The following is a 24,140-nucleotide window of genomic DNA, read 5'->3' on the forward strand; positions in this document are numbered from 1 at the left end:
TATTCCAAACGTTTACAGTGAAAGTACCAAGTATTAATCTTTATCGAGATGTACAGTATGTCCTCTTTGGCTTATACATGCAGTCTGTACATTCCAGGAGGCTGGCTGGCATGTGCTCAAGGTCCCTTGGTAGTCAAACACTCCTCAATAGTGTACACTGGAGATGGGTGGGGGGGTTTGGGAGGCATTCCGGAACTGACTTATCCGTCTGAGAATTTGAAAGAGTCAATGAATTTGTAAAAAAAAGAAAAGAAAAACTCTAACTTCTAGCGATACATGACCCACTCATATCTATGAATTAAATGGCAGTGGTCATTGTTTGGGAGTTGTGATATGTCTAGCAACCAATGCTATTGATTTGATTCAGGGTGAGACATGTATTAGACTGGGGGCAGACAGTAAAATCAGTAAATGACATGTTTGTAATGAAAGGTACAATGGGGAGGGCATCGCTGGAAGCGCTGCACGGTGAAGAAACAAACATTAACAGTATTGAAAGGCACATTCCCGGGCTCATTATTTTTGTCTGAGAGAAATGGAAATAGGTAAGGGAGAGAGTCATCACAATGCCAAGGTTCTGCTTAGGCAAAGTGGAGTGTGTCAGCTGTATGTTTATCGTGTGGGTCCTACATTGCTTTGACTTTTGTATATTTTCTGTTTTCTGGTTATGTGTATGCCTGGATGAATAAGTGTGTGCGTGCATGTGTGCATACGTATATATGTGTGTACACCACAACCAGCTGAGTGCTCTCCCTGGTGTCTCACCTACAGCTGAGAGCTCATGCTGTGGATCTGAACGGTAACCAGGTAGAGAGCCCCATCGACATTGTGATCAATGTGATTGACATGAACGACAACCGGCCAGAGTTCATTCATCAGATCTGGAACGGCTCCGTCCCTGAGGGCTCCAAACCAGGTAGGAGCCCAGACTAACCTTCCCAGCCTCTGGCCCACTGTGCCACTAGACTATTAGGACATCAAACGGCATTGATGAATCACACAGGGTAGTCATTTTGTTCATTTGGCTGTGGTTCGATATGGATAAGATCTCTGCCAATAGCAAGTATTCTCTTGTGGAAGTGCTTTGTCAACATTTCAGACGAAGCCAAAGCTTTTATTTGGGCTATGTTTCGACTGTGCTCCATGTTAGTCAACGGATCCTCATAGTATGGAAGTAACGTCAGTGTAATGACTGTCTTAGGTCGATTCAAAGCAGTATTGAAATAAAACAAGGTTCTACCTTTTTAAAAGTTAAATCCCCTATTTGCATCTTCTGTCTCTCTTGTCATTCATCAGGGACCTTCGTTATGACGGTAACGTCTGTTGACAAAGACGACCCCAAAACAGCCAATGGGATGCTGCGCTACAAGATCGGATCCCAGAATCCCGAGAGCCCGACATCCAACATGTTCACCATTAACAACAAGACAGGAGACATCATTACCGTCGCGGCTGGCCTGGACAGAGAGGTACGCAATACAACAGTTTGTGTGCGCGCTCTCTTATTAAACCCCGTTGCAGTAGCAGTAACAGTCCCATCATCACATTCATTCGTATATGTGCTCCTCCTTCGCTGCTCGGCATTCCTCTAACTCATTTACATCAAGGTATCTTTTCCTTTGTTTACCTAAGTGAGCTGTAGATAGCAGACGAACAGTTTTGAGTTGTTTTTGCTGCTGATAATCTTTAGTGTGTCTCAAAACTAATGAAGTTAGCTAAGTATGCCCCATTACCATTTTCCCAACGAAGACCAGAAATTGACTCATCACACTCTTCGGGAATTATTTACTCTAACATGGAGGCAATATGCATCATTGAGCAGCTAAATGTTTTTCTCCTCGTTGCTGTTAACACTCCTATTTAATTGCATGGCCATGGACTTGCTTTTACTGGAAGGAAGGAGAGGAAAAAATAACGGAATAAATATAAAAAGTCAAAGGAAAAACAAAGCCAATTGCTGTAATTCTGGCCAGGGCAATCTGGATAGTTGGCCCACTCAATCAAGTTTGCCCCAGGGCTGCTGTTATATATACGGCATTTGCCACCCTGAAAGTAATTTCCCCGATTCTCATTACCTAGCAACTGGTCCGTCGCCTGAGTAGCTTTTAATGTGAAGGGAGTCATTTGTTACAGTGGGATTACCCATCGTGCACCATACTGCTACACAGAGTGGAAGCGTTGCACTCCCACAGCAAGCCGACTTCTAGAGTTCCTTTCTCTCTCCACAGGGAATTGATGTAGACTTGATCATTGTGAGAATAACTCAGATTCCTCGTTGGGGTTTATGTAAGACCCCCGTTTCTACTGAACACACGGCTCAAGGCTTTACCTTTTATTTAACTAGGCAAGTCAGTTAAGAACAAATTCTTATTTACAATGACGGCCAACCGAAATGCAAAAGGCCTCCTACGTGTTGTATGTGGAGGCGGAGGGCTGCAGTAGGTATCTCCGATAGGGGGGCGGTGGGGGGTGAGGCCTAAGAGGGTTTTATAAATAAGCATCAGCTAGTGTGTCTTGCGACGGATATACAGAGATGACCTGTTTACAGAGAAGTATAAAGTACAGCGATGTGTCCTATAAGGAGCATTTGGTGGCAAATCTGATGGCCGAATGGTAAAGAACATCTAGCCACTCGAGAGCACCCTTACCTGCCAATCTAGAAATTACGTCTCCGTAATCTAGTATGGGTAGGATGGATAGTTTGGCAGCTGGGGTAAAAGAGGAGTGATTCCAATCGAGGAAACTAAATCTAGATTTAACCTTAGCTTGCAGCTTTGATATGTGCTGAGAGAAGGACAGTGTACCATCTAGCCATACTCCAAAGTATTGTATAAGGTGACTACCTCAAGCTCTAAACCCTCAGAGGTAGTAATCACACTGGTGGGGAGAGGAGCATTATTCTTACCAAACCACATGCCATTTGTTTTGGAGGTGTTCAGAACAAGGTTAAGGCCAGAGGAAGCTTGTTGGACACTAAGAAAGTATAAGACTGTGTCATATGCATATAAATGGATGAGAGAGTGTCCTACTGCCTGAGCCATGTTGTTGATGTAAATTGAGAAGAGCGTGGGGCCTAGGATCGAGCCTTGGGGTACTCCCTTGACGACAGGCAGTGGCCGAGACAGCAGATGTTCTGACTTTATACACTGCACTCTTTGAGAGAGGTAGTTAGTAAACGTGGCCAAAGACACCCTCAGAGACACCAATACTCCTTAGCGGGCCCACAATAATGGAATGTTCTACCATATCGAAAGGTTTGGCTAAGTCCTATAAGGTTGCAGTGACACATCCATAACATGAGCTGAAATCAGATTGCATACCAGAGAGAATACTATAGACATCAAGAAAGCCAGTCAGTTGATTATTGACAAGTTTTTCCAACACTTTTGATAGACAAGGCAAACTAGAAATGGGCCTCATGTTGTCCATGATATAGAGAGTGGATTCTTTTTCAACTTCTTTTTTTTTCATGCAGAAAGTGCCTCAGTACACGTTGATCATCCAGGCCACAGACATGGAGGGCAACCCCATGTACGGCCTGTCCAACACTGCCACGGCCGTTATCAGGGTGACCGACATCAACGACAACCCACCAGAGTTCACTGCCGAGACGGTAAGAAAGAACCAAGCTTCACATCTATGCATTACACCACACTGTGTGATTCACTCAGTTGCCAGTCATAGCACTGTAAAGACCCAAGCAGAGCCATGTTGTGTCTCAACCGATGACGGGCACAACAACGTACAACTCAGATGATGTAAAACAGGGTCTCGCTACAGCATGTGCAAAATAAATAAATACATCGCAGTTTACAATGTTTTAGATCATTTACGTTAAATTTACATCCTTTTTATTCCCAATTCTTTGTCCCGAGAAATTATAAAATAGTTGTACAACCCTGTGTATACGTTTTTTAAAATGATATCAAACTCAACCGTTTATCTTTTCCAGTGACGAAGGACTGGATGTCTCATGATAGGGTGGGATATGCAAACCCGTTCAATTTTCAGCACATCTATTGCCTAAATGTTTTGGCATTCAGTTCCAAAAAGTTACTTTCTGACCACTTCTACTATGGGCAAATATGTAAAGAAAGGTTTGTTCAAATCAAAAGGGGTGCATCCCAAAAAGTGATTGATATAAAATAGAACAACCCACATCTAAGTACTGACACTGTGAGTACATCAGGCAGGCAAGAGAGAGCAGAGCATAGACAGGTGCTTGATGTATTTGTTTCCGATATATTGGCCCTTGTGTAATGTAATGGTATTGTTTTGCTATCAGGCCGAGATGGCGATGATAACATGATAAATTGCCGTGGACATTTATTTACTTGAAATTGGGTGTTGGGTGTGTAGAGCTGGAGCACGGAGCCTGTGTTTTTCCGCTGGCGCAGCAGTATGTGTAACTGCTCTCTGTCCCATCCTCCATCTTTTATTCATTTAGTTCTTTGGAGAGGTGCCTGAGAACCGGGTGAATGTCATCGTGGCCAACCTGACGGTGACGGACAAAGACCAGCCCAACACGCTAGCGTGGAAGGCCGTCTACAAGATCACTGGAGGTGACCCCACTGGCAGGTTCTCCGTGCCAACCGACCCCACCACTAACGAGGGCCTGGTAACCGTCGTCAAGGTGAGGAAGACTGCAAACACCCTCAGACTTAATCCATTACCCCAATCCCCTTCCCTCCACTCCCGTATCTCCCAGGGGAGCCACTTATTTTAATAGCTAATTCTATTTTATTATTTTATTTATTTAACTTTTATTTAACTAGGCAAGCCAGTTAAAGAACAAATTCTTATTTACAATGAAGGACTACTAAAAGGCCTCCTGCGGGGACAGGGGCTGGGATTAAAAATAAAATAAAAATATAGGACAAAACACACATCACGACAAGAGAGGCACCACAACACTACATAAAGAGAGACCCAAGACAACAACACAGCATAGCAGCAACACATGAACACACAGCATGGTAGCAACACAACATGGTTGCAGCACAAAATCTGGTACAAACATTATTGGGCACAGACAACAGCAAAAAGCTAGAGACAACAATACATCACGCAAAGCAGCCACAACTGTCAGTAAGAGTGTCCATGATTGAGTCTTTGTATGAAGAGATGGAGAGAAAACGGTCCTGTTTGAGTGTTTTTTGCAGCTCGTTCCGGTCGCTAGTTGCAGCGAAATGAAAAGAGGAGCGACCCAGGGATGTGTGTGTGCTTTGGCGACCTTTAACAGACTGTGACTGGCTAAGACAGCTCAGCAGTAGTAGTACAACTAACTAAAGTAGCCCCGAGTTGACTTTTTCTGGGATCTTTGCCTCATTGCATTAGAAGAAGAATAGTACTTTATTGACAAAAAAACCCAGAATATATACTTTATCGATCCCTTACCATCCATGGAGCATACTTACGTACTTTTGCGTTTCCTCCCTCCAGCCAATCGATTATGAGATCAGCAGGACGTACATGTTGACGGTGGTAGCGGTGAACGAGGTGTCTCTCGCTCGGGGCATCCACTCCCCTCGCCAGTCCACCGCCACGGTCTCCATCAGGGTCATTGACGTCAACGAGAGCCCCTACTTCGACCCCAACCCCAAACTCATCAAACTGGAGGAGGGGATGTTAGCAGAATCCACACTGACCACCTTCACAGCACAAGACCCTGATAGATTCATGCAGCAAAGCATTAGGTAAAAATGATACTAAATAGCTGTATTCATACAGAGCTTTTCATGCAGTTTCTTCAATCACTGATTGTCAATAAAAACACTCCCATTCTCAGTAAGATATGTATATTTTGTTGAACATTCACCACCTTTAGCCTTGAATGTATGAGTCTGCATAAAATTAAATAATGATTAAAAAAACCTAGCTTGTAAGGTTTGAATGAGCGTCTTTATGTATCTTCTTTCAATCTTCGTCCTCTTTGTTCTCAGATACACCAGGCTCTCAGACCCAGCCAACTGGCTGAGAATTGATGCTAACACCGGGCGCATCACAACCATCGCCGTCCTGGACCGCGAGTCGCCCTACGTGAAGGACAACATGTACAGCGCCACCTTCTTGGCCTCTGACAATGGTACTTAGCCTAGTCGCCGGGCGCTAATATCTGCTTCCATCTGTATAGCCAAGTAGACTAGAGGAATATTGTTTTTAGAAGGCAAAAATCTCACACACAGCTGCCTTTTTCAAGGTTAAAATTGTGCCAGACACCAATGTAGCAACCGCCACCCTGTTGAAAGTTAACGTTTCAGAGCGAGCACAGACCTAGCAGCCACACTGTGGACGTATTCACCTCTTTCCTCTCTCCTTCCCTGACTGGATTTACCTCTGTTCAGGTTTAGCCTGTTCCACAGAGCACAGCGTAGGCCAATAGGCTTAGAAACTCTCTCAATAAAGAGGTTTCTCAGCATTAATAGGTCAGGATTAGATGAGTGGCTCATTTGAGCGTGGCCTGAATGGCAAAAAAGCCTCTTAGCCCCATGAATACATAGAGGGGCTGAGGCTCTGGGTCTCCCGGGCTAAGGCAGCGACAGTGTGCTCTTCTCTGTCTGTCTGGTTTAGTATTCTCACCCTGTGGCCTCCCCCCTTCGTCAGGAATACACACTCTCTTTAGATAACACACACACATGCACAGCCTCTCTGCGCCTCCCTCCATTCCCCAAACGTTGCGCTATATCCCCCACCCTCACCCGTGGAGAGAAAGGATCTCTGCTCCTCAGATCAGTATGCAGTCTGGAGGGGTCCTGTCCCTGCAGACTGGCTGCTGCTGCTCCTCTCTGCCTTACTTTTACACCAAGAACCAGGTTCAGGATAACAACCGTTATGTATTAGCAAACATGCAGCGAGACATCATGCATGAGGATCACTTCAATGGTATACTTCCCCTTATCGTTATTATGTGTTATGTCAAATCTGTATTCTAAGACATTTGTGCGTGTGACATTGTGTGTGCATCCGTCCCGGTCTGTGTGTGTTGTCCCGTCCAGGCGTCCCACCAGCGAGCGGTACAGGCACCCTGCAGATCTTCCTGCTGGACATCAACGACAACGCGCCCCACGTCTACCCCCAGGAGACTGAGATGTGCAAGAAGCCCGAGCCTAACGGCATCAACATCACAGCGCTGGATGGAGACCTCAACCCCAACGCCGGACCCTTCGCGTTCGAGCTGGCCAACAGGCCCTCAGATGTCAGAAGAAACTGGACCATCACACGGCTCAGTGGTAAGACACAACAACAACAACAATAGCAAACAATCAAACAAACAAAAACACTGTAGATCAGGGCTATTCAATATATCTATCGGGGCCTCTAGGTCGGCAATACTGCTGGTTTTCATTCTTCCAATGTAATCAGAGACTGATTTAGACCTGGGTCACCAGGTGACCATTCTGGCCAATAGCTGACATTCATCAATCAACTTCCAGTGTTTTTACAACCGCCAGTGAGAACGAAAACCACCTGGTCATTTGGATGGTGATAAATAACACTATAGGTTTGGCACTGGCTTCGGGGCAGTACAGTATGGGCATCATGTCCATGAGGTTTCTGGCTCTCCATAGGTCCAAGAGCAGTGACCGACACTCTTTAGAAAAAAGGTCCTATCTAGAACCTAAAAAGGTTCTTTCCACAGAGGGTTTTTACCTGGAACCAAAAAGGGTTATCCTATGGGGACAGCCAAAGAACCATTTTGGAACCCTTTTTTTCTACGAGCGTATGACAGTAGACGATGCTCTCAGTGTGCGTGCCTCACGAGGCCTATGTTAAGACACTATATTATAAAAGAGATTAGTAACAGCTCACTAATTGATTATGCTAATTGTACAAACAACGTATTGGCGGAATGACTCATTTGTTGTGCGTTGATAGCGAATCGATGCGAGTGTAAACCGCAGTAAATGAATAACTCTCTTAATAGGATAACAGCCATATGGATTATAGAATCTGGGGGGTTTAGCCTAAGCGGCATTATCAAAAAGGTCTTCAGTGGGTTTATAAGCTCAAAATCTAAATCCTGACCATATTTTAGATTAGATAAGCTGACACAATTTCCAGGTATTGGAATTCATGCTGTTCAAAAGTATGTGGACACTCCTTCAAATTCGTGGATTCGGCTATTTCAGCGACACACCTATTGCTGACAGGTGTATAAAATCGAGCACACAGCCATGCAATCTCTATAGACAAACATTGGCAGTAGAATGGCCCGTACTGAGGAGCTCAGTGACTTTCAACGTGTCACCGTCATAGGATGCCACTTTTCCAACAAGTCAGTTTGTCAAATGTCTGCACTGCTACAGCTGCCCCTGTCAACTGTAAGTGCTTTTATTGTGAAGTGGAAACGTCTAGGAGCAACAACGGCTCAGCCGCAAAGTGGTAGGCCACACAAACTCATAGAAAGGGACCTCTAAGTGATGAAGCGTGTAGCGCGTAAAAATCGTCTGTCCTTGGTTGCAACACTCACTTAGAAGTTCCAAACTGCAACTGGAAGCAACGTCAGCACAAGAACTGTTCCTCGGGAGCTTCATGAAATCTGTTTTCATGGCTGAGCAGCCACACACAAACCTAAGATAATCATGCAGAATGACAAGTGTCGGCTGGAGTGGTATAATGCTCACCACCATTGGACTCTGGAACAGTGGAAATGCGTTCTCTGTAGTGATGAATCCTGCTTCACCATCTGGCAGTCCGACAGACAAATCTAGGTTTGGAGGATTCCAAGAGAACGCTACCTGCCCGAATGCATAGTGCCAACTGTAATGTTTGGTGGCCCCTTAGTTCCAGTGAAGGGAATCTTAACGCTACAGGATACAATGACATTCTAGATGATTCTGTGCTTCCAACTTTGTGGCAACAGTTTGGGGAAGGCTCTATCCTGTTTCAGTATGAAAATGCGCCCGTGCACAAAGCGAGGTCCATACAGAAATGGTATGTAGAGATCGGTGTGGAAGAACTTGACTAGCCTGCGCAGAGCCCTGACCTGAACCCCATTGAACACCTTTGGGACAAATTGGAATGCCGACTGCAAGCCAGGCCTAATCGGCCAGCATTAGTGCCCAACATCACTATTGCGCTTGTGGCTGAATGGAAGCAAGTCCCCACAGAAATGTTCCAACATCTATTAGAAATCCTTCGCAGAAGAGTGGAGGCATATGGACTAGCTCCATATTAATGCCCATGATTTTGGAACGAAATGTTCGACATGCAGGTGTCCACATACTATTGGCCAGGTAGTGTATTTATTTTCCCAGTAGTTACACTCTGGAACATTTTAAGTAGAGTGTTGTTTTGTTTTATTTAGGGATTAGTAACTGAGTTGCTTATTTATCTTTCTTCCTTCACTTTCCCTTCCTTTACATCTCTTTCCCTCCCTCCCTCTCCCCCCTCTTTCCTTCTCCCCCGTCTCCCAGGTGATTATGCCCAGTTGAACCTGAAGATTGGCTTCCTGGAAAGCGGCATCTACGAGATCCCCATCATCATCACTGACTCTGGCAACCTGCCCATGTCCAACACATCCTACCTGCGGGTCAAGGTGTGCCAGTGTGACCACAACGGGGACTGCACCGACCAGCAGCACATCATCGCCGCAGGGCTGGGCACGGGCGCCATCATCGCCATCCTGCTCTGCATCATCATCCTCCTCAGTGAGTGCAGCCCTGCCCTCTCGCATGCTCACGCGTGCACACACTCTCACAGTCACACACACACACACCAGTGTCCCACCCGCCACACCCAAACAAGATCAATGCCATCCCTTGCCATCCCCAAACACTGCCACAGGAATTATGGAGGGAGCTAAACGTCATGCCCAAGAGACACCAGTAGATTATTTCAGGATTACCCAAAAGATATCCCTGATCAGGCTCGAGGCAAGCTCTAAATTCTGGATTGGATTACATGTGTATGCAAAATATGTCAGTTATTATGTTTTGTAATATGGGATCTCTCTCTCTCACACTTTCCCTTCCTCCCTCCCTCCTTCTGTAGTTCTGGTGTTGTTGTTTGTGGTGTGGATGAAGCGTCGTGATAAGGAGCGTCAGGCCAAGCAGCTTCTCATTGACCCGGAGGACGACGTCAGAGACAACATCCTGAAGTACGATGAGGAGGGAGGTGGAGAGGAGGACCAGGTGGAGTAACACACATGCGCAGACAGACACACACACATACACGTTGAAACACACACTCACATACACACAGACACACACAGACACACACGAGACATCCTCAGATATACTGTAATAATACTGTAATACTGTAATACTGTATAATGAACTTCAGTTAATACAAGGGAATCATTTTGTAAATGTCTGTTAATATCTTCCACAAATGGAGTGTGTTCAAGCCACGGGCCCATTCTGTGAGGTACTCCACACACTGGCCTAGGTAGTGTAGACTAGAGATGAGTGTGGGGTAGTAGCAGTCTTCAGTCCTAAATTGGCTTCTGAGGCTAGTAATTGCAGGGATAATGTAATTTGGAGACATACATCTGCTACTGTGTAGTAATTAAGCTCCATCTAAAGGTAACGATATGACTGGGAAGCCATTACACATCTGCCAGAGATTGGGCAGGAGGGAGACACACACACACACACATGCACAGTGATTTCTGAAGACACTGTGATATAACGCTCCTCAAAGACTGTAGAAGCGGGGGGGGTAACTGAATTCAGATTTATCGAAGGAATACATACTTCCATTTTGAGCTGAGTGGAGGAGGAGGGCTGGACGTCAGAAGGAAATGGTCTTGTCTTTGGAATCTGGAAGTCAGTCAGTCGGTGGTGTGTGTTGGGTAAAAAATGAACCTGACTGTCCCTGTGATGTGGACTATATAATGCCTCACCTCTGTTCTCCCTATCTCTCCCGCTGTGGAGGAAATTGAAGTGTCAGACCATTGGCCACTCTGTGCTCTCAGAGTATTTTATTTTAGTTTCTGACTGCCATTGCCTGGGTTTTTATTAGTCCGTGGGGCACTCATTCTACCAAGAGGAGACAGCTGATCAGCCCCCTTCTCACTGGCTGTGTGGGAAGTGAAGAATAATGTGGTGTGGAAAGAATATCCAATTCCAGAAACTTCTGTGGAAGTTAAAGTTTTGTAACTTGATGGAGAATCTCCATTGTACTGAGTGTTTTCTAGCCCTGCCTGTTCATCAATGCAGTCGCAAACTGAAGCACGTCTTTGCCACGTTTTTCAAAGGGCCACAGAGGAAAGCTGTGTATGATATCGTTTTTCCAAATACAGATGGAAATGCTTATTTTTCAAGGCCACACAAACAAAATAGCTTAAAGATACTTCCTTTCATTAAATTACCAACAGACTATTTTGTCTTGACAGAACAAACCTGTGTATGCAACCGCAGCAGGTGTCCTAATTCCTCATTCAGTTGTGAAAATAAAAAAAGAGTGGAAAGAGTGGAAAAACAACCTCTTGTTAAAGTCTCACTCCAGGAGGAAGGGCACAGAGTCAGTCAATAGGTGCAGACCAGGGCCATCGTCAGTCAATCTTTTGCTTCAAGCAGAATATTAAATAGATATTTGAAGTGGAAATATGGCCAAACAAATTCCTCCCCTTACGTGAGGAGTTTGTGTATCTGATATTGTTTACTGTCCAGCTTTACCCGTTGTAGGATCAAGTGGAGGCTTTTGCTTTGGAATGTCCATCCACAATGTGGGTGATTCAATGTGTTGTCCGGGCGTGGCAGGGGAAATGATATGTCAGTGTGTTGGTGCTTGGAGCTGTAATGTGTGAAGAATGGTGCCCTTGAGTGCTTAGAGTGTCGTCATTATCCAGTTGTGGCTACGTGACTGTAATGATATGCTGCAGTTCCCTGTCACTGAGCTCTGACCTCTGGGATGACCCCGCGGTAGGTCCTAGGAGGGTCACTGGGTGGTGGGCTGGGAGGAGGGAGGTAGGCTGGAGGGGACACATGGCATCCTGCTCTGGGATGTATGACGGCCATTGTCACCTTCCAGACAGACCCTTTCAGTCAACCGGAGGGGACATGGGGATATTATTTTTACTGTCAATCTGTCTGTTTAGATGATCCATTTGTTTATTTCCCAGATTAACATGATACATGTGTAGGCCTATGTTCCACAAGGAATAGAAAGGCCTAAGTAAGATACATGTGTTCATATGAACACCATCATTTTTTAGGAGTAGGGAGTGTCTGGACTGTAGTGTCTGGACTGTAGTGTCTGGACTGTAGTGTCTGGACTGGGGTGTCTGGACTGGAGTGTCTGGACTGGAGTGTCTGGACTGGAGTGTCTGGACTGGAGTGTCGACATGTGTAGTTGTGTCTGTGTTTGTGTTTCGATTCATATGTTTGTATTTTAGTCATCTACAGTATGTATTCATTTGTCCATCTTTAGACATGCATACACACTCAGGATTTGTGTGTCCGCGAGTATGTGTGAGCTTAGTTACATGCATAGTTATATGTGCAAGCGAGCAGGGACAATATTGAAGGGGGATATTAGAGATGGATGGATTACTGAAAATCTGCTAAAGAGGGACACTCCATCATTCACGCTTATTAAGCACACAACTATTCTCCCATGGCATTCCCTCCATCATATCCTCTCTGATAGCATATCAGTCCACCTCCTCGCTGCTGTCTTCTCATCCACATCACAACGCACCACGGCTCTCCAAATCTCTTTCTCTCTCATTTTCGGTCTTGTTCTCTCCATCTCTCTGTTTCTCTCTCTCTCCATTTCTCTCTCTCTCCATTTCTCTCTCTCTCTCAATTTCTCTCTGCAGCTCTGTCCACTCCTTCTCTCTCCTCCTGTGACACAAACCAAACGGCGAGCCAGTCAGGTTGCCTTGGCAATGTTAATAGGATTAGTAATGGCTTATGCATATCCGCCATTCCGTGTCTGGGGCCTGATTAGAGCAGAACAGTTCCCTGCACACTCTTCCAGAAGAACACTGCTCTATTGCAAGTGAGTTGAAGACTGATGCTCGGTTCCTTAGCCTTGACCCCGAAGCTGGATATTGTTAAATGCAGCTAACTGTCCAAGTGGTAGTACTTCAACCAACAGTCTAAAGTCCACCCATTGATAGGATTTGTAGCTCTGATGATACAGGGTAGTAACAGTAACAACAATATACAAATATGTAGACACTGCCACCCCCCTCATATATATATATATATATTTTAGCTCTGCATATTCTTTTTCTAGAATTTCATGATTTGGCCCTTTTTATTTCAGTGTGTCCCAGTCTCGGCTAGATCATGTGGCCTATGTGTGTGTATTGGTTTAGGTAGAGAGATCTGCCCATGTGTGTATCAGCGTAGGTAGGGAATTCAGTCCATGTGTGATTAGTCTAGCTGGATCGTATTCTGTTCTGGCCATGTGTGTATTGGTCTAGGTAGGAAGTTCTGCCCGTGTGTGTATTGGTCTAGGTAGGAAGTTCTGCCCGTGTGTGTATTTGTCTAGGTAGGGAGTTCTGCCCGTGTGTGTATTGGTCTAGGTAGGGAGTTCTGCCCGTGTGTGTATTGGTCTAGGTAGGGAGTTCTGCCCGTGTGTGTATTGGTCTAGGTAGGAAGTTCTGCCCGTGTGTGTATTGGTCTAGGTAGGGAGTTCTGCCCGTGTGTGTATTGGTCTAGGTAGGAAGTTCTGCCCGTGTGTGTATTGGTCTAGGTAGGAAGTTCTGCCCGTGTGTGTATTGGTCTAGGTAGGAAGTTCTGCCCGTGTGTGTATTTGTCTAGGTAGGGAGTTCTGCCCGTGTGTGTATTGGTCTAGGTAGGGAGTTCTGCCCGTGTGTGTATTGGTCTAGATAGGGAGTTCTGCCCGTGTGTGTATTGGTCTAGGTAGGGAGTTCTGCCCATGTGTGTATTTGTCTAGGTAGGGAGTTCTGCCCGTGTGTGTATTGGTCTAGATAGGGAGCTCTGCCCATGTGTGTATTAGTCTAGGTAGGGAGCTCTGCCCATGTGTGTATTGGTCTAGATAGGGAGCTCTGCCCATGTGTTTATTAGTCTAGGTAGGGAGGTCTGCCCATGTGTGTATGGATCAGGGTCTAGGTCTTGGTGGGGGCTCTGCTCTGTGTGGATCTCCACTTGTCTCTGGCTTCTTGCTGACTCCCATCTGTCCCTCTCCCCTCCAGGATTATGACCTGAGCCAGCTTCAGCAGCCCGACACGATAGAGCCGGACACCATCAAGCCCGTGGGGATCCGGCGTATGGACGAGAGGCCGCTGCACCCTGAGCCCCAGTACCCCATAAGGTCAGCAGCCCCGCACCCCGGGGACATCGGAGACTTCATCAACGAGGTAAATGAATAAACAATAAACAAACACACTAATCTTTTCACGGTTAAACATCTGAATCTAGAATAATGTCACAGGAGATGGCTTCATCATTCTCTAAATCAGGAATATTTAGAGAATGATTTCATAAACACTCATGGTTAGGGGTAGAGGTATAAATATTTAATTTAATGAAGTGAATACTTCAAAATAAAGGAAAGCAGCTGAAGGAGATGATGCAGGCTTCACATTTGAAGGTTTATTTAGCTAATCTCTCCCTGTACTCATGCAAGTATTGATTGAAACAGAACAGACGCACACAGACATGAAAGGTTAATGGGAAATTACATTTATGAATTAATTTTCCCTTTTGTATTTACAACTGCCTGTATAGTGTTTCCTTAGGGACAGATCGAAATGTTCTTCTTTTTTTTCTTTTTTTCTTTTCTTTTTTTGTGCTTTTGTGTGTTTTTTATTGGACACAGGGGAGGGTAGTGCGTTTTTTTCCCTGATTTACATTCGCTGTTCTGCTTGTATTTTCCCTATGAACAATGGCTTTACTTACTTTTGATATTACCCTAATAAAGTTTAGAAACGTTTGTGAAGGTTTGGTATGGTGTGGCTATTATTAAGCTTTAGCTGCTGCAGGCCTATGATATGAAGGCAGTGTGCCCCGGCGCTCCAACTGACTCCCACAGTTGAACATGAGGTGAGGAAGACTGCCTACCAAAGTTACTCCTATAATCTAACAATATAATGCGTATCTTTATACAAAATATTATGATAGAAAATTGAAAACGTATATAAAAATTATAAGTTTTAGAACACCTACTCATTCAAGAGTTTTTCTTTATTTTTACTATTTTCTGCAATGTAGGATAATATTAAAGGCATCAAAACTATGAAATAACACATATGGAATCATGTAGTAACCACAAAAGTATTTAAAAAAATCTAAATATATTTTAGATTTTTCAATGTAGCCACCCTTTGCCTTGATGACAGCTTTGCACACTCTTGGCATTATCTCAACTAGCTTCACCTGGAATGCTTTTCCAACAGTCTTGAAGGAGTTCCCACATATGCTGAGCACTTGTTGGCTGCTTTTTCTTCACTCTGCGGTCCAACTCATCCCAAACCAAACCATCTCAATTGGTTTGAGGTTGGGTGATTTTGGAGGCCAGGTCATCTGATGCAGCACTCCATCACTCTCCTTGTTGGTCAAATAGCCCTTTCACAGCCTGGAAGTGTGTTGAGTCATTGTTGATAAACAAACGATAGTCCCACTAAGTGCAAACCAGATGGGATGGCGTATCGCTGCAGAACGCTGTGGCAGCCATACTGGTTCAGTGTGCCTTGAATTCTAAATAAATCACAGACAGTGTTTATTTATGTCGCTGGCTGTACTAGGTTGGATCTGAATACATATGGATGTCCATAAAACTTCTCAAATGTCCCTGTATGTTGTCCAGCACCAAATTCTCCAAATGGAAACTATGAAATGCCATATTGTTTTTATGGGGATATTAGAATATTTGCATGAAAGTCTGTCACCGATTGGATGGAACTTAGCTATATACACCCTAAAGACTCAAGTGCACTAGTCCAGTGAATGTAATTGTAAATGTATTTATGTAAAAAAAAAGTGACCACAATGGAAATAATTCCCCAATTTTATGGTGCAATCCTGGTCACTTTAAAAGTCTTTGACTACACAGTCGGATGTCGGAAGTTTACATACACCTTAGCCAAAAACATTTCAACTCAGTTTTTCGCAAATTCCTGACATTTAATCGTAGTAAAAAAATCCCTGTCTTAGGTCAGTTAGGATCACCACTTTATTTTAAGAATGTGAAATGTCAGAATAATAGAGAGAATTATTTATTTCAGCTTCTATTTCTTTCATCACATTCCCAGTGGGTCAGAAGTTCACATACACTCAATTAGTATTTGGTAGCATTGCCTTTAAATTGTTTAACTTGGGTCAAACGTTTCAGGTAGCCTTCCACAAGCTTCCCACAATAAGTTGGGTGAATTTTGGCCCATTCCTCCTGACAGAGCTGGTGTAACTGAGTCAGGTTTGTAGTACTCCTTGCTCGCACATGTTTTTTCAGGTCTGCCCACACATTTTCTATGGGATTGAGGTCAGGGCGTTGTGATGACCACTTAAATACCTTGACTTTAATGTCCGTAAACCATTTTGTATGCAAGGGGTCATTGTCCATTTGGAAGACACATTTGTGACCAAGCTTTAACTTCCTGATTCATGTCTTGAGATGTTGCTTCAATATATCCACATAATTTTCCTACATCATGATGCCATCTATTTTGTGAAGTGCACCATTCCCTTCTGCAGCAAAGCATCCCCACAACATGATGCTGCCACCCCTGTGCTTCACGGTTGGGATGGTGTTCTTCGGCTTGCAAGCCTCCCCCTTTTTCCTCCAAACATAACAATGGTCATTATGGTGAAACAGTTCTATTTTTATTTCAATCAGACCAGAGGACATTTCTCCAAGAAGTACGATCTCTGTCCCCGTGTGCATTTGCAAACCGTAGTCTGGCTTTTTTATGGCGGTTTTGGAGCAGTGGCTTCTTCCTTGCTGAGCGGCCTTTCAGGTTGTGTCATGCACAAAGTAGATGTCCTAACCGACTTGCCAAAACGATAGTTTGTTAACAAGAAATGTGTGGAGTGGTTGAAAAACTAGTTTTAATGACTCCAACCTAAGTGGATGTAAACTTCCCACTTCAACTGTATGTATGTTTTTCACTGACAAATAAAATCAATCAACCAAACTGTGATGAATGGAAAAAGACATCTGTTACAAAACACAAAGTTTCATGACATTCGGAGATTGTCAAGACTTCGATACTTTTCTGTTCGTCAAGATTGACATAGTCTATTAATTGTGATGTTGACAATGCAACCATTATATTGAAGTGCCTGATGTCGGTATGCTTTGTCTATTGGTTGTGTGGTGCATTGGCACAGAAACCTGTTGGTGGAAAATTGGTTGCATATATTTTATATAATTATAAATATGGCATCAAAATGTTCAAAGTCTGACTTTGCCCTAGCTGATCAATGTCTGCAGCCGGCTCTGATCGTGGCGAACCCTCAACCTTCTGGCCCATAGCTCTGTGTGGCATCGACTGTGCCACAAAAACATGCTTAAGTGGCAAAGTCTATATCCACGTTTATAAACACAGGGTCGCTACAGTTATTGTTATTTGTGGTCCAAAAAAGATAATTTTGAGTTAGTTCTATGGGGGGGGGGGGTTGTTCAATTTATTTTACAATACAAGGGGAGGGTCTTGTGAACATATTTGTTACGTTGGGGAGGGGGGTGCGTTTTATTTTATGACACCTTGAGTTGGACAAGCCCCTCCCCCCAAGTAAATTTGTATCTGTCCCTTATGGAAATTGTCCACGAATAGGAGATAATCACTTTTTTGGTTTTCTGACAAAAATACAGTATTTATAATGTGTCCAATTTAGTTATAATATTATTCACTTGGAGATAATTGTGTTTCTCTTAGCTGTGCAGAAGAATCGGATGGGGTAATAGTTTTAGACGTCTCTCTGTAGAGATCTAGTGGGATGAGACATTGCCTTTTCCATAGAGGTGCCCTGTTCTGTTCCTTCATGGCCTCGCTTGCCTCAGGGCACCATTGACTCCAGTGTTGAAGGGTGGATGTAAAATGAAAAGAACGGTCATGTATTTTTCACCAGCTCCAACAGACAAGACTTTCACTGTATCCAAAATGGAGTTCTCTCTTTCTCTCTCTCCCCCAGTTGTTGGCCTATTCCCATGTTTTTAGATTAGAACTCCCCTACTCGGGCTATTTCTCTCCCACTCCCCCTCCCTCGCTCTCTCAGAAAAATTCCTGAAAACACTTAATGCTCTTGTCCGCTCAGTTTATATTGAGTGAGTTTGAGTGTTTTGTCCAGTGCGTAAAAAAACTGCAATACTTATTGGAGCAGAGACAGGTCTGCTGTTTTACGTATTATTTCTGTACAAGGACAGCAGGATGTTGTGGGCCAGAGCATCCTGACCCAGACATCCACATTGCAGGCAGTACATGTCAGCCTGTTTCCCATCACATGCACATGCACACGCACACTCACACTCATCCACACACACAAACACACACAGGTGGTCCCCGTAGATTCTATCTACTGCCCCCTGCCGGGAGCTGGTTTATGCCTTGTCTTCATTGGGGTTGGAATCTGACCTGGTTGCTCAGGGAGAAGGGGTGGGGCTGGGGTGATGTGTCTGGGCTCAAAGTCTGGAGTGCACACACAACCCCATGCCCACAGAGCCTTTGGCAGTTAATACAAAAATGGGCAGGTAAGCAAATCTACCCAAGAATTTAGCCTCCCAGAGTGGCCAAACAATAGCCTATTATCCAGCTTTTAGTCTGTCCCCACTCCGGGAGGTAATGTTTGGGAAATCTTACATAAACTTTTGTTGGCCACAGATGCTGGACAAAAAGTTCACACAGATTAAAGATTCAAATAAAGTGTTACTAGGGCAAAAAGTTTTTCAAGTCAACATTTCCACATTTTGTTACACTCTGAACCCCCATATTCACAGTGACAATACTACAGTTTGTTTCTAATCAGGGGAAATAAACAGAGAAACTTACCCCGCAAATCTCTGAATAGGATGTTATTAAATTCAATTACGAGACCTGTTTTGTGAGCAGTGGATCAGAGGGTGAAGTCAGGGGAGGACAGGGCAGCACAATGTTTTTAGGAGGGCGAAGCTCTGTGATTGGCTAACCTTGTCACACTCCCAGTGGAGTGGTGGTTGTGCCGGATGGGGCTCTATCCATCAGAGCAGTGATGGCTGTAATTGTAATGAACAATCCATCTGTCATATTTCCCACCAAATTATCAGCGCCACAGCCCTGAGCAAACATTTAACAAAGGCTAAGAAGTGGAAAATAATCACTAAGCATCTGGGCACTTTGTTTCAATCTATCCTTTTTTTGAGAGAGAGAGAGAGAGAAACTACAAAATGGAGTTCAAATATATCTCTGACATGTTTCCAATGAGCCTAGTGGCTCGTTTGTTTCTTCGTGTTGTGCTCTGTTTCTTTTCATTCAGTTCTCATTTGTTAGATGTTCTCACTCGCAATGAGAAGATGTTGAATTCGGGACTGGGCCCAATGCTCTTCATGGCCAAAGCACATCTCCTGTGCTAGATTAGCAATCCATCAAGTCTCTAGAGTACCGTTAAAGAATGGGTTTGGAAATCAATAGCAATCCATAAGGACCTCTCACACTGCTACGAGAGCTTATGGGAATGTTAAGCACAATCTTCAAAATGGAAACCCCCACCATTGCACCCTACACTCTGAAACACACACACTAATGGAACATATATACACACACACACACACCCCAGGGCTCATTCCTAGTTTTGGGGAGCAATACTTGAACACACGAAATGGAGTGGGCATGTAGTACTGTACCAGGGACCAGAGTGTGGTGGTGAAAGCTGGCATATTGTCAGTGCCACTACAGCAATCTCCTCCTCTCAGCCCTCCAAGCCCCTCAGGCAGCGCCCGTGGACATTGGAGTGATGGAGGTTTGAGGAGAGGGAGGGCCAGGCTAAGTCATCAGTGAGCTGAGGCATTTGGTCAGGCGGTCATGCTAAATCTCAGCTTTTGATAAAGTCCTGGATAATCCTGCATGCCAAAAATATCAGGGAGAATCAAAGCCAAAACGCTTCGCTGCAGATGGACACTCAGTGGGAAATTAGAGCCGGTCTTAATCCATGAAAAGGACCTGATTTCCCAAACATGTAGAAGGGAGGAAAACATTAGGAAATGCTAGCCTCTTAATATTAGCCTATTTAGGTGGCAGTATGGGATAATAACATGTCTGTGAATGTGAATGGTGTCTGGTAGCTATTGTCAGACAGGGTTTGGTCATGTTGGACTGGCTGGCCTTAATCTCCTCACTCATCTAACTGTTTTTTATTTCCTCCCATCCATCCAGGGACTTAAGGCAGCAGACAACGACCCCACAGCCCCGCCCTACGACTCCCTGCTGGTGTTCGACTATGAAGGCAGTGGCTCCACAGCCGGCTCCCTAAGCTCTCTCAACTCCTCCAGCAGCGGAGGGGACCAGGACTACGATTACCTCAACGATTGGGGCCCTCGCTTCAGAAAACTCGCAGACATGTACGGAGGGAGCGACGACTAGGACACAGGATGTGCAAGACGTAAAAAAAACAAGATGACAAAGAATGGTGAACCCAGGAAAAGAGAAAATATATTTTGTTTTCCTCTCAATGGATGTGGACAGCTTCCGATTACCGAAATTCCCCTGAAAGAGTGGTGACAGGAACAATGACAGAAAAGTTCAAAAAAATGTAAACTTAATTCAGAAATATTTTCAAAAAACAACCAATCTAGGCTTATTGTTGTAGTCTACGCATACATATGCTTGTTGAAGGCTTAGGCATACGCTGAAGTGCAGTCCAGTTTTGGAGAAGGGGAGGGAACATTGGTGAACTGTCACTGTTTGGATCGTTGATATTGAGCGCGCTCAGTTACACTTGAATTTCACAGTACAGAAGCACTGGGATATAATGTGCCTTTTTGTACATTTTTGGGGATCTGAATGATTAGTTTTATGTTCAAGGCTTTAATGGTACTGACTTTTGGAGTGATTTCAAAACATAAGAAAGTATGTTAAACTATGGTATGCTTCTACATGCTTTTTTTGGTTACACAATACGGCTGTTTGTTGAACAAGGATTATTTAAGTGAATTACAAAGATGAATAACTTAGATGATGAAGGATCCTTATTAGCTTGGATGGGGAGAATCAACTGAGAACAGCACTGTACAGTACTCTAGAAATGTAGAATGTTTTCACAAAAAAATTAAACTTATTCAGCTGGTTGCAAATAAAGGGAGTCGTAAGTAATACTTTTGTAGCAGACTATGTTTGTTTTCCTTTATTTCTGAAGTGGTGTAGTATTTTATAAAAACAACAACTGTTTATTTTGTTCTAATCCGTGTACACTTCATTTGCCTTAGTCATCATCTGGTACGTTCAACTTTTACTTCACGGTAAAGAAAATGTGTGTACATATATTTTTTTCTTCTTCTGTAGTCTATGAAGAAGTGCAAAAAGTTCTGAACTTGTAAATGTATCATTTGGACTACAAATTAATGTTTTTGCATGTTTTTATCTTTTCACGACAAAAATTATGAAAAAAGTTATTTCCAAAATGTATTTACAAAGCAAAACAATTAAAACCGTGTGACATTAAATGTGTAGAAGTGAAGTCTTTTGTATAAAAGAAAACAGCAAAAAATAATAATAAAAAAATTGCAATCTTGTCAGCACAACTGTTTGAATTTGTACCAAAAAGGGGGTGGGTGGGATGTTGTGGCACCATTGGCACTAATTACTGAATCAGCTTTAAGACTAGAAAAGGTTTTTGTCTGAAGCTTTGTGGATAATCGTATGTACTGGAAAACAAATTATACATCTCTGACCCACCAACCATCCGAATAAAATGCCAATTTTTGAGCTAACGACTGTCTCTTTATTCATTCATAAATGTTTGTTTACAGTAAATACGAGTAGCCATGCATGAGTGTACTTGAGTGAACTTGAGTTTTCCGTTTGAAATATAGAGATGCAATGTCTAGAATAGCCAATATGCACTCACTGGCCAGATTATTAGTTACTCCCATCTAGTACCGGGACGGACCCCCCTTTGCCTCCAAAACAGCCCGAATTCTCTGGGGCAGGGATTTTCCAAGGTGTCGGAAACGTTGCACAGGGATGTTGGTCCATGCTGATGCGATTATTGACCGATGCTGCAGATTGACTGGCAAAACATTCATGCTGCGACCACATCCCATTTCATCTCATTCCAAAGATGCTCAATTAGGTTTGGTCAGCAACAATGTTCAGATATGCTGTGGCGTTCAATCGTTGCTCATTTAGTATCCAGAGACCTAATGTGTGCCAGGAAAACATTTCCCAACCTGTACGGTTGACATCAGGCAGGATTGGTCTCATGCGGCTTTCGCCAAGTCTTGGCTCTGCCATCAGAACGACGCAACAGGAACTGGGATTCGTCGGACCAGGCAATGATTTTCCATTCCTCAAATATCCGATGTTGGTGATCGCGTGCACACTGGAACCACTTCTTGTTTTTAGCTGATAGGAGTGGAACCCGGTGTGGTCGTCTGCTGCAATAGCCCATCTATGACAAGGATCGACGAGTTGTGCGTTCCGAGATGTCGTTCTGCACACTACTGTTGTAGTGAGTCGTTATTTGTCTGTTCGTGGCCCGCCTGTTAGCTTGCACGATTGTTGCCATTCTCCTTCGACCTCTCTCATCATCGAGCTGTTTTCACCCACAGGGCTGCCACTGGCTGGATGCTTTTTGTTTGTCACATAATTCTCAATAAACCCTAGACAAGGTTATGTCTGAAAAGCCCAGGACGGAAATACTGAGATACTGGATCCGGCTCGCTTTGTACCGACGATCATACTATGCTCAATGTTGCTTAGGTCAATTGTTTTCCCCATTCTAATGTTCAATCGAACAGTAACTGAATGCCTCGATGACTGTCTGCCAGCTTTATATAGTGAGCCACGTGACTCACTGTCTGTTGGAGCATTCCATTTTCGTGAACGGACTGGTGTACCTAATTAACTTGCCCCTGAGTGTATATTTAAATACGTATACAGTATATACTGTAGGTGCAATAGTCAGAGGGCATAAAACAGATATTCAGTCTATTTCCTCCTATGTCTTTGGAGCTTTTTCGAGGTCATCAAGGCCATATCGATCAGCTACTCCCAGCTGTTTTCTGCCTGGTTCTGGAATTCACAACAGTCCAGAGAGGATCAAGCTCTCTGACTTAGTGTTAGGAAGGACACTCAGCCGAGCAGGGCTCTCTCTCCCCTCAGGGGATGTGCATCTATGCTGGTCTCCTGGGACTGTGGGAAATGGGGTGAGAGAAAAAAGAGATAGAGAGAAGGAGAGACGGAAGGTTGTCATATTAACTACTGTTCTGAAATGTCAGTCAATCATCTAGCCTTCCTCTCAATACTACCCTTGCTCTCTCCCATCTGCTTTGCTCCACTGGGACTTGTAGTTCAGGGAGTGGATTATTTGCTCAGCCAATCAGAGGTGGACTGGACATGCCTCATTACTTCAGCGTAATAAGACTGTAGTTGGTTTGGAAGACTTGCTATGGAATACAATGAAATAATATCATAATTGGTGGTCTTTTGAACCTTAGTTGGCTTTTGTTATTCAGCAGAGGTAATTATTCCCTGGCTTTTAACTGGTAATCAACTGCTCTGTGTTTGCTTATTGCATGTCTTATATCAGATATACTGTATTACTTGCTACAACTGTATTGTTCCTCTATGACACAGGTTTTCTAATGTCACTAGCTAACTCCACATGAACCGACTCAGTTTATTGTTATTTCTAAACTGCATGGTGCACATATCACATGTTCAGTAATGGACTCTTGTACTCCCACATTTCATTGGAGTAAGTTCCCAATGGGTGCCAACTCGTTAAATCAATGTTTTTCTAGACAAACCTTGTATAAAATATGTTGACTTTGTACATTTAAAACCGTGTTAGATCTTCAACATTGTATCCACAATCAGAATGAAGAAAACAATTGTCTGGGCAGCACCTCCTAGTGGAGAATTGATTTATCTACAGCTACCTTTTGTTCTCCCATCCAGGGTTTTAAACAAGCCCAGCTTTGATATTTGTCACTGACTGTAACCAATGTTCTATGGTGAAAATGATTGTTTGGGAATCTCCACTAAAAGGGATTTTGGCAATGAGGCCTATATTTACTTCCCCAGAGTCAGA

General features: G+C 43.8%; 1 protein-coding gene across 1 annotated transcript in view; it reads left to right on the top strand.

Annotated features, from left to right (window-relative positions):
* Positions 1–21,816, top strand: part of LOC115103000 (cadherin-2-like) — an 88,416-nt gene extending 66,600 nt beyond the window's left edge. Inside the window, exons 6-16 of the mRNA XM_029623524.2 lie at positions 772–916; positions 1,297–1,469; positions 3,476–3,613; positions 4,448–4,633; positions 5,443–5,696; positions 5,943–6,085; positions 6,996–7,229; positions 9,417–9,650; positions 9,994–10,133; positions 14,114–14,278; positions 20,264–21,816. Of these exons, the coding sequence (XP_029479384.2) occupies positions 772–916; positions 1,297–1,469; positions 3,476–3,613; positions 4,448–4,633; positions 5,443–5,696; positions 5,943–6,085; positions 6,996–7,229; positions 9,417–9,650; positions 9,994–10,133; positions 14,114–14,278; positions 20,264–20,470 (2,019 nt within the window). The 3' untranslated portion in view covers positions 20,471–21,816. The remainder of the gene's footprint in view (positions 1–771; positions 917–1,296; positions 1,470–3,475; positions 3,614–4,447; positions 4,634–5,442; positions 5,697–5,942; positions 6,086–6,995; positions 7,230–9,416; positions 9,651–9,993; positions 10,134–14,113; positions 14,279–20,263) is intronic.
* Positions 21,817–24,140: the final 2,324 nt, after the last annotated feature.

Source organism: Oncorhynchus nerka, linkage group LG20, assembly GCF_034236695.1.
Source record: "Oncorhynchus nerka isolate Pitt River linkage group LG20, Oner_Uvic_2.0, whole genome shotgun sequence".
NCBI classification, from domain to species: domain Eukaryota; kingdom Metazoa; phylum Chordata; class Actinopteri; order Salmoniformes; family Salmonidae; genus Oncorhynchus; species Oncorhynchus nerka.